This window comes from Lepus europaeus, chromosome 4, assembly GCF_033115175.1.
Source record: "Lepus europaeus isolate LE1 chromosome 4, mLepTim1.pri, whole genome shotgun sequence".
Lineage (NCBI taxonomy): Eukaryota > Metazoa > Chordata > Mammalia > Lagomorpha > Leporidae > Lepus > Lepus europaeus.
In genome coordinates this window covers 139248339-139258979 of record NC_084830.1, presented here as the reverse complement: position 1 = coordinate 139258979, position 10641 = coordinate 139248339, and the positions used below count along the sequence as shown (strand labels likewise).

At 54.6% G+C, this 10641-nt stretch overlaps 2 protein-coding genes across 2 annotated transcripts; one reads left to right on the top strand and one right to left on the bottom strand.

Annotated features, from left to right (window-relative positions):
- Positions 1 to 2498: 2498 nt before the first annotated feature.
- WDR55 (WD repeat domain 55) lies at positions 2499 to 8313 on the top strand. The gene is made up of 7 exons (XM_062188997.1): positions 2499 to 2780; positions 6191 to 6291; positions 6374 to 6461; positions 6570 to 6749; positions 7109 to 7208; positions 7302 to 7471; positions 7556 to 8313. The coding sequence occupies exons 1-7, from the start codon at positions 2590 to 2592 to the stop codon at positions 7875 to 7877; spliced, it is 1152 nt and encodes a 383-aa protein (XP_062044981.1). The 5' UTR covers positions 2499 to 2589; the 3' UTR covers positions 7878 to 8313.
- A 132-nt stretch (positions 8314 to 8445) lies between these two features.
- Positions 8446 to 10564, bottom strand: DND1 (DND microRNA-mediated repression inhibitor 1). Its single transcript, XM_062188998.1, has 4 exons — positions 10541 to 10564; positions 10292 to 10409; positions 9508 to 9969; positions 8446 to 9026 (listed from the first exon to the last, which is right to left on the bottom strand). The coding sequence occupies exons 1-4, from the start codon at positions 10562 to 10564 to the stop codon at positions 8569 to 8571; spliced, it is 1062 nt and encodes a 353-aa protein (XP_062044982.1). The 3' UTR covers positions 8446 to 8568.
- Between the last annotated feature and the right edge of the window lie 77 nt (positions 10565 to 10641).

Below are 10641 nucleotides of genomic sequence, written 5' to 3'. Positions count from 1 at the left end.
GACGTGGGCCTTCCACTGCTTTCCCAGGCCACAGCAGGGAGCTGGATTGGAAGAGGAGCAGCTGGGATTTGAACTAGCACCCACATGGGATGCCGGCACTGCAGGCATTGGTTTTACCCAGTATGCTACAGCACTGGCCCCCCAAATTTTTAAAATTTAAGAAGAAATCACACCTAGACGGATGTGTCAGTTCTTTCATGAGCTGTGCTGCTATATTCCTCGACAATAAGTATATTTATTGGCCAGCGTGCCCAGCAGAGAAGGAAAGAGTGACCCTAACTGATGGGCAAGATGTGGACAGAGGAACCTAAATGATTAAACTAACGTTACTCAAGCCTGTCTGAGGGCCTGATACCTGACACCAGGACAAATTCCCTGCATATTGGAGGCTGCTTAGCAGGCTGCTGGCCTGATCCCAAGGCAGTGCTGGACTGGCATCTGGGTGAGGGCATATGATGAAAATCATCATCTTTAGGGGGGTCGGTGCTGTGGTGTAATGGGTAGGGCCACTGCCTGTAGTGCCAGCATCCCATATGGGTGCCAGTTCGAGTCCCGGCTGCTCCACTTGATATCCAGCTCTCTGCTATGGCCTGGGAAAGCAGAGGAGGATGGCCCAAGTCCTTGGGCCCCAGCACCCATATGAGAGACCCAGAAGAACTGGCTTTGGATTGGCACAGCTCCGGCTGTTGTGGCCAACTGGGGAGCAAACCAGCGGATGGAAGACCTTTCTCTGCCTTTGCCTTTAACTCTGCCTTTGAAATAAATAAATCTTAAAAAAAAAAATCACCATAGGAACAAAAATATCTTATGAATTGATGCCCTCCTCGGAGCTAACGTAACACTGAGTGCCTCTGGCTGAAAGGATAATGGTGGGGAAGTGCTTTGGTGGAACTGGTGTAGTGTGGCCCTGCAAATATGGGAATCCCTATTGTAGGGCATTAGTTTTGGTGCCTCCATTTCACCAGAAAGTCTGCCCAGGTCCAGGGTGGGTTTCTGGCATTTGAGTCATTGTATCCTGCCCTTTTCTTCCTTTCTGCTCATTGTCAGAACTTTCATCCTGAGCTCCTCAATTAGGAGTCGCCACTTCTTCCTGGCTGGATACCAAGCTGGTGCTACCTGTGCTAAACCCGAGACCTGTGAGCTCACCAGATCCAAGGAATGCTAGAAAATTACCTTAGTTGTTGCCCTGGTCCCCCCCCCCCCTTGTATTATTTATTTTATTAGAGAGGGAGAGAGGTCTTCCATCTGCTGGTTCACTCCCCAGATGGCCGCAGACTGGTGTAAGCCAGGGCCAAGCCAAGAGCCAGGAGCTTTTTCTTTTTCCAGGTCTCCCTCGGGGGTGCAGAGGCCCAAGCACTTGGGCCATCTTAAGCGCTTTCCCAGGTATATTAACAGGGAGCTGGATCAGAAGTGGAGCACTTGGGACTAGAACCGGTGCCCATATGGGATGCCAGCGCTGCAGGTGGTAGCTTAACCCCCACAACGCTGGCCCTGCCCTATTTTCACCTGGATAGGACAAGGCTTTCTGAGTAAGTCAGCTTTGTGCATGACCCGTGAGGCTGACATTACACTGATGCAACAGCACCGAAAATGGCTAATTTCAGACAACACCCAGATTCAATGGTTGTAGGCTGTTGTCCCTATTAGGTCACAGAGACCTCTGGCTCAGATGAAGAAACCTAGGGCACTAGGAGCAAGATGTTTGGCTTGACTGCAAGGTTAAAATTGAGTCTCTCCAAGCTTCACGAAGTGGCCAAGGCCCTCTGATTAGCCACATAGCGAGAGACAAGGACTCTCAACACCACACAGCAACTTTTTCAGGCAGCTGCCCGGGTGCCTCAATTCTTTCACGCTTCTAAAAGCCACAGGAGCACCTGTTCCTTCTCATCAGCCCCACCCTGCAGGTGCTCCCATCACTGTGCATCCCCCGGAAACTGAGATAGCCGGACTCGGAGCCGTAGTGCCCGTTTTCCTCTTCAGGAACTCATTGGTAGCTCTAGGCATTGCCATTCCATCCGGCCTACTGAAAGTCCGGAACTAAACTGTAGCAACAGGTGCAGGGCACCACTGTTCGGTCCCGGAGAGGTTTGGCGCGGACGGCAGCGGCCTGAGCGTGTGCGCTGGCTGCCGGCGGTCTACGACCCCGTCTCGTGTGGGACTTTTGCCGCTTCCTGACCGCTCTGGCTGTTGTTTGCCATCTTGGTTTCACCACGCTACGAATGACGTCCCCTCTCCTATCGCGAAGGCATTAGTTCCTCCTCAGAGTTAACAGGAGCAACAATCGGTCAGGGAGAAGAACTTTAACGCAATTCCCGACTCTACGTGGTGACGAGGGAGGGAGGGAGGGGGCGACGGCCACACAGCCTATTCCAGCACGGGCTACAGCCTTACACAGCGGGCCGCGGGGCACCGCCTCTCTGTCAGTTCCTCCTACTGCGACGGCCGACCCGCCTCTTCCGGGTGACGTCAATGCCTGGCGACACTTCTGGGCCCGACTCCCGAAGAGGAAGTCGTGCCTTGGGCCACGCCTCCTGCCGTGTGCGTGAGTGCTGGCGTCCCTTCAGAGCCTCGCCAGCTACTCTCCGGAGCATGGATTACACGTGTGAGGAGAGGCCTGCAGAGGCTGCGAGTGACGAGGAGGACCCTGACTCCACGGAGGCCCCGGCCCGGATCAGGGACACCCCGGAAGACATTGTGCTGGAGGCGCCGGCCAGTGGGCTGGCGTTCCACCCCTCCCGCGACCTACTGGCGGCAGGAGATGTGGACGGGGATGTGTTCGTGTGAGTGAGCTGCAAGGTCCGGGACACGGTGGGTGCGGGAGCGCCTGGTCTGGAAGCTCCCGAGGGACGGAGCTGAGAACGTTGCAGAGCGACAGATTTTGCTGGACCCCTCTGGTCCGATGCGTCCTAAAACATTCGGCTCTGAACATGTTGCTACACAGATCTGTTAGAAGAACCGAAAGGAAATAAAAATAGCAGGGGTATCGTGACCGAGCCCAGAGACCATAGCAAGATAAAGAGGCATCTAAGGCCCTTTGTTCCCCACCAGATTATTGATTCTGAAACAGGCTCTACGGGGCGCTTGCTTTGTAGCTCCTGTCCGTTTAATTGATCTTTCAAAAACACAGATCAGACCATGGCCCTCTTTTGATTAAAACCCTTAAGTGGGCCGGTGCTGTGGCTCAATAGGCTAATCCTCAGCCTTGCGGCGCCGGCACACCAGGTTCTAGTCCTGGTTGGGGCGCCGGATTCTGTCCCGGTTGCCTCTCTTCCAGGCCAGCTCTCTGCTGTGGCCCGGGAAGGCAGTGGAGGATGGCCCAAGTCCTTGGGCCCTGCACCCCATGGGAGACCAGGAGAAGCACCTGGCTCCTGGCTTCGGATTGGCGCCATGCGCCGGCCGCGGCAGCCATTGGAGGGTAAACCAACGGCAAAAAGGAAGACCTTTCTCTCTGTCTCTCTCTCTCACTGTCCACTCTGTCAAAAAAAACAAAACAAAAACAAAAAAAAAACCCTTAAGTGAACTTTTGGGATTCAGTACAGATTCCATAATCTAGCTTTCAAGGCTCTGACCTTCTGACCCTTGCTCGCGCTTCCTTTTATTTCTTGTGCTCATTCATCCTTACCATTTTTATGTATCTTGAAGTCTCAGCTTCTCTGCACTTGCTAGTCTTTCCGCTTGGAAATTTCCTTTCCCCTCAGCAACCTGTTAGATGCTTACCTTAGAACTGGGGCCAGGTACCTTCCCCTCATAAACTTTATTATGACTTGTAATCACACATGCGTTTGTGTTATTATTTGAATTCCTGTCCCCTCCACTAAAGAAATGTTTTTCAAACTTTTAAATCTTGCTCCACAGTAAAAACTTTCTAGATTACGAATGAGTTGCTCTGGTCACTGTATCATGGTGACAAGGGAGGGAGGCATTAACAGCCTATCCTGGCACTGGCTACAGCCTTAACTGGGACACGGTGGGCCTAGGGGGTGCAAATGATTTACTCTGATAATTTTTAAAGGATTTATTATTTATTTGTCAGGGAAAGTGTAAGGGAGGGGCGGGGGAGGTATTTTCCATCCCCCGATTCACTCCCCAAATGGTAGCAACCACCTGGTCCAGTATGTAGGAGCCAGGAACTCTCCCACTCTGTCCCATGTGGGTGGCAGGAGCGCAAGTACTTGGGCCATTCCTATAATGTGCTCCTAGGCACATCAGCAGGGAGCTGGATTGGAAGTGGAGCAGCCAGGACCCAAATAGGATGCCAGCCATTGCTTAACGCATTGTGCAGCACTGCTGGATTTATCCCATCCTTATTACGTGTACACAAAATGCCACTTGCAGCAAATGGGTTATGACTGGAATGTGTAAAACCTTTTTGGAATGTAATATGTAGCCCATTATGTTTTCCATTTCGTCTGCCTCTAGTCCAGGGTAGGTGCTCAATACATGTTTGATTTTGAGCACAAGATGTAGGCTGGAAGCAGTGAAAGCCATTGAAGGTTTTAAACAGCAGAGTTCTGCTATGTGATTCGCTTATTTAAACCTCTTTCCCTTATTACTTAATGGCCATGGGCTAGGTGACTTATGTATTTTCATTTTTAAGATGGGAGTAACTACCACTTTGTAGAAGGGACAAGGTAGTCAGTCAAGTGTCCAAATGTAGGCCCCCTTCTACCACTGCCCGTATCTACAGTGCCCGACACTGAGGAGTCACCCAGACCTCCACCTTTCTGCACATCCCTCTAACTTCGGTTTATCAAGTTCTGTTTCTGCCTAAGAAAAGGTTTTAGACAGGGCTGGCACTGTGGCACAGTGGGTTAAGCCGCTGTCTGAGGTGCTAGCTTCCCATATGTGCATCAGTTCAAGTCAAGCTGTTCCACTTCCAATCCAGTTCCTTGCTAATGTGCCTGGTAAAGCAGCAAATGATGGCTGAAGTGCTTGGGTCCTTGCACTCTCGTGGGAGGCCTGCAAGAGGCTCCTGGCTTCAGCCTGGCCTAGCCCTGGTGGTTGCAACCATTTGGGGAGTGAACCAGCAGAATGATCTGTCTCTCCCTTTCTCTTTCAAATAAATCTTTTATTAAAAACAGAGAAAATGGGCCAGCGCCGTGGCTTAACAGGCTAATCCTCCGCCTTGCGGCGCCGGCACACCAGGTTCTAGTCCCGGTCGGGGCACCGGATTCTATCCCGGTTGCCCCTCTTCCAGGCCAGCTCTCTGCTATGGCCCGGGAAGGCAGTGGAGGATGGCCCAAGTGCTTGGGCCCTGCACCCACATGGGAGACCAGGAGAAGCACCTGGCTCCTGGCTTCGGATCAGCGAGATGCGGCGGCCATTGGAGGGTGAAGCAACGGCAAAAAGGAAGACCTTTCTCTGTCTCTTTCTCACTATCCACTCTGCCTGTCAAAAAACAAAAAACAAAAAACAAAAAAGAGAAAATGTACTTTGAATTAATGTACAGGTACTCCTGTGACTTAGAATGGGGTTACTTTCAGATAAACTCATTGCAAGTTGAAAATATCCTAAGTAACTCATTGAATATATTTGATCTATCAAACATCCTAGCTAGCAACCCAGTACACCATCCAGTATCAGCTGTGCAGCGTCACAAGAGTATCTTACTGCTTATTGCTAGGGTGGGAAAAGACCAGGATTCCAATGACAGTTTCTTTTTATTGTTTTATTTTATTTTTGACACGCAGAGTTAGAGAAAGGTCTTCCTTTTTCCATTGGTTCACTCCCCAAGTGGCTGCTGAGGCCGGCGTGCTGCACTGATCCGAAGCCAGGAGCCAGGTGCTTCCTCCTGGTCTCCCACGTGGGTGCAGGGCCCAAGCACCTGGGCCATCCTCCACTGCACTGCCGGGCCACAGCAGAGAGCTGGACTGGAAGAGGGGCAACCGGGACTAGAACCCGGGGTGCCGGCGCCGCAGGCAGTGGATTAGCCTAGTGAGCTGCGGCGCCGGCCCAAAGACAGTTTCTAATGAATGTGTACTTTGACATCATCAGAGTTGAAAAAGCCCAAGTAGTCTGCATATTGAAAGAAAATGAGACCTAATAATTTAAACTTGCTGGAAATGGAAAAATGGGATGATAAGCTTATAGGGGCCTGGAGATGTGTAAACAGGATCTCCTGAGTAGGTGGGCGGGGGTTTTATCGGTTTGGTCTCTGTACTCCATGCATCACCCTCCTACTGTCCCCCAGGTTCTCCTACTCTTGCCAAGAGGGCGAAACCAAGGAGCTCTGGTCCTCAGGTCACCACCTCAAGGCCTGCCGTGCAGTGGTGTTTTCTGAAGACGGGCAGAGTGAGTAAAGGCAGGCAGCCGGCAGTGTGTGGCGATGGGAAGGAAGCACTGACCAGCACTGACCTGTCACCTTCTCCCCCAGAACTTGTTACTGTCTCCAAGGACAAAGCCATCCACTTTCTGGATGTGGAGCAGGGTCGGCTGGAAAAACGTATTTCCAAAGCTCATGGGTAAGGGAGCCATTTGTGTGTATGAAGCTGGGGGTTGTGGGGGGAGGTAAGGACTGGGCAGTTCCTGCTGGGACAGAAATCCTCCAAGTGCTGCATCTGTGTGTCCAGGGCTCCTATCAACAGTCTGCTGCTGGTGGATGAGAATGTTCTGGCCACTGGGGATGACACAGGTGGGATCCGGCTTTGGGACCAGCGGAAGGAGGGCCCCTTAATGGACATGCGGCAGCATGAGGAGTACATCGCCGACATGGCTCTGGACCCAGCCAAGAAGCTGCTGCTGACAGCCAGGTCCAACCTCTGCCCTCCCCCCCCCCCTTTTTTTTTTAATGGAAAGGGGTTTATTGGGGAAAACCCAGCAGACTGGAGGGGAGGGGAGGGAAGGAGGAGGATAAGAGAGAGAAGAGTATGAGGGAGAGAGAGACCGAGGAGAGGAGCTAGTGAGGAGAGAAGATAGATGAGAGGCGCCAAGAGAGCCAGGTGTTCAGGAACAGGCCCTTTTAAAACTTTGCCGGAGGGCGGGCAGGGAAGCAGGAGCAGGAATCCCATTAGGATGGGGGTGGAGCTTGACAACAGTGGTTGGGCCATTTTTTTTTTTTTTAAGCTTTCCTTAGAGCTTCTGGCTAAGCCTGCTGCTTTGCTCTCTGCAGTGGGGATGGCTGCCTTGGTGTCTTCAACATCAAGCGACGCAGGTTCGAGCTGCTCTCAGAGCCTCAATCTGGGGACTTGACCTCTGTCACCCTCATGAAAGTACAGCTGAGTATGATGGGATCCTGGTATGTGTGCACTAGGGGCTCGGTCTGAGCTGGCGCCACAGACATGATCTGCCCTGTTTCCCTGCAGTTTGGGAAGAAGGTGGCCTGTGGCTCCAGTGAAGGTACCATCTACCTCTTCAACTGGAATGGCTTTGGGGCCACCAGTGACCGCTTTGCCCTGAGAGCGGAGTCCATCGACTGCATGGTTCCAGTCACTGAGAGTCTGCTGTGCGCTGGCTCCACCGATGGCATCATCAGGTGAGGGAAGCCAGGGCAGCCCTCAGGCTGTATGGGAAGGGCAAGCCCAGTTAGCCAGTACCCAACACTGTTCTTTCCCGGCAGGGCTGTCAACATCCTGCCAAACCGAGTGGTGGGCAGCGTGGGCCAGCATGCTGGGGAGCCCGTGGAGAAGCTGGCCCTCTCCCACTGTGGCCGTTTCCTGGCCAGCAGCGGCCATGACCAGCGCCTCAAGTTTTGGGACATGGCCCAGCTTCGAGCTGTGGTGGTGGATGACTACCGGCGGCGCAAGAAAAAGGGCGGGCCCCTGCGAGCGCTGAGCAGCAAGGCCTGGAGTACTGAGGATTTCTTTGCAGGGCTGAGGGAAGAGGAAGAGGGTGCCAAGGCTCAGGAGGAAGGGGAGGAGACGGAGGATGACAGTGACTGAGGGGCGAGTGGACTCTCGGCACAGGTCCTTGCTGGGCACATCTTTGTTTGCTGGAGTGGATCCTAAGGGAGGGTTGGAACCTGTAATACCCTATTGTGCAGCTTCAGATGCACAGCAGGCCCAGGACTCAGGGCGCTGATGGGACGGAGAACTTGCCCTGTGGCAGCTGTTCCCTAGGCCAGTGTAAAGACAAACCCTACGCTGGGGGGCCAGAGAGCACAGACACATGTATATACTAACCAGGGTTTAATATAAATACAACCAGCATAGAAAATGTCGAAACGATACATAAACCAAAACCATAGTGCCAAGTGCTAGGGACGAAGGGCAGAATTTCTGACCCTTTGGCTCAGCCGGTCCCCCCAAATAAAAAACCCGAAGTCAAAACAATAACAGATTCATGTGCAGAGGGCGGGAAGGAATAGCAGGGGAGGGCAGGGTGGGTACGTCACAAAGGGAAGACCAGGGTTAGGTGGAGACTCAAAGGGGAGAGGACAAGGCCCACCAGCGTAACTCAAGCCAAACCTGAGCTGCCCCAGACACACTGGGGCTATGTCCCAACAGGGAAGCTATCAGGCCGAGGCGCCTTCCCCCTTTTTAATCAGCTGGTCGGCTGCCCAGGCCTGCTGGGCTGGGGACCGACACAGGCTCTGCCAACCGTTGTAGGTTGCCTCTGTTGAGAGGACAGGGGTCACTGCTTAACTATGGTACCTGCCTCAGCCCCAGCAGACCACAAGAGGCTGGCCCCAGACTCACCCAGGGCCTCTAGCAGCCGTGCAGACACGGCATCCTTGGCTATCTCATGCCCATCCTGCCCATCTGTGGCTAGCACAACCCAGATGAGGCCACTGAAGGGCACTGGATGCCCAGGGATCACCACCTGGTACCAGAAGCGGTGCCAGCCAGCAGGGCCCGTGCCCAAACACTTGGTGAGGAATACTGGGCTGCCCAGTTTCATTCGTTGGCACAGCAGCTGCAGGGCAGCCCGAGCTCCTTGGGACCCTAGCTTGTCCCTGGCCAGGGCCAATCGGTTGCCCTCAGGCTGAAGGTACCGTAGTGAGGGACCCACAAGCTGCTGGCGCAGTCGCTGCCTCAGGTCTGGCTTGAGCCACTCCACAGCCACCTGCTCTCCGCAGAGGCGGGACTGCCCTGCAGGAAAAAAGACAAGAGACAAAGCAGCTCTAAGCCCTGGGCCCACCCAGTCCTGACCCTGGGAGCCCCAAGGAATCACACAGGTGTTTACTTAACAGCATGTGCATTTCCTGGTGTGACCTTCTGTAAAGGGGGGTGAAGTTAACTGCTCCTTGCTATAACCATCACAATGGCTTATCTTTTCTGTGATATGCTTGCTGAAAATCAGGCAAACTCCCAAATACCACATGCACATAGTTAATTCTCAAAACAGGAAAAGTTTCTAGTTTCTTTGAAATGCTGAAAATTAAAATTGTTAATGCACCTACAGTGGCTCTACTGGAAATAACTTCTGACATCAAACACGATGTAAGGTCATAAACCCAGGCACGCTTAACCCCAAATTTTGTGACTTCGACTGCTGTGTAAAGTGACTAGCAGAATGTGTCAGGCCCCCACCACGCCCCCGCCCCGCCCCGCCCCGCGCCTCCAGCCCTACCTTCCACCAGGGCCTTTTTGGCCATAGCAGCAGCGCGGTGCGAGCTGAACTTGAGCAGCGCGATCTGCGTGAGCGCCGGCCCGGGGCTGGGCAGCAGCAGCGCCTCTTGCAGGCCGGGGCCCAGCGGCTGCAGCGCGAGCAGCAGCGCGTGGTGGCTCAGACCCGGCGGCAAGCCGTCCACGCTCAGCTCGCACTTCTCCGTGCTGCGGCACACGAGCAGCGGGCAGGAGGGCCGCAGCGGGTGGTTGTGCAGCGTGGCAATGGCGGCCTGCGCGCCGCGCCGGGAGCTGTAGCGGGCGTAGGCGAACCCGCGGTTCAGGCCGCTGAAGGTCATCATTAGGCGGAATTCGTAGAGGCGGCCCACGCGCTGGAACAGTGGGATCAGCTGGTGCTCGTACACGTCCTGGGGCAGCCGCCCTATAAACACCTCGGACCCGGCCGGCGGCGGGCTGCCCACCCAGCCTGGGGGAGGGGGTGTGGAGGGGGCTCTGTCATCCACCGGACCGTCCCGAGTTCGCACCCGCGACCCTCAGTCCAGTGGCACAGTGCCCTTATCCCGGTCCCTGGCACAATTACGTAACTGGACTAAGGGGGCTGGCGGAAAGTAGGTTCAAGTTATGGTTCCTTTACTCGACGGGGCGGGTGGGCGGGGAGGCAAAGTCCAGTGTCCTCATCTGCTGGGGGAGGGGGTGTAAACTCGGGCAGTTTGGGTTTTTTGTGATGCCTGGGGCAGGCCCCTCCCCCAAAGGCTGGTCGGGCGCCGTCGAGGCTGCGGCTACTGTACCTGGGGGTGGCCCGCCATACTTCCTCTGCCCGTTCACCTGCACCAGCCGGATGCCCGTCTCCCTGACCCACGCCTCCAGGGCCGCCTTGTTCTCTGGATTCACCCTCTCACACCATTGCTGCGGGAAAAGGCAGGTTGGAAAGGCCGAGCGCAGAGCTGGCCCCCACCTCGCCTGCCGTTGGCGTCCCGGCGGCCACCCCCCGCTGAGCAGGCGGAGCTCGTCTGCGCCCACGCTCGCCAACCACTTACCTCGCACTCGCGCTTGGACTGCATGGCTCTCCCTCCTTTGCCCTCCCGCACCCTATTTATAACCTCCTCTGCGCTGGCCTCTGGAAGCTTCTCTACTCTTC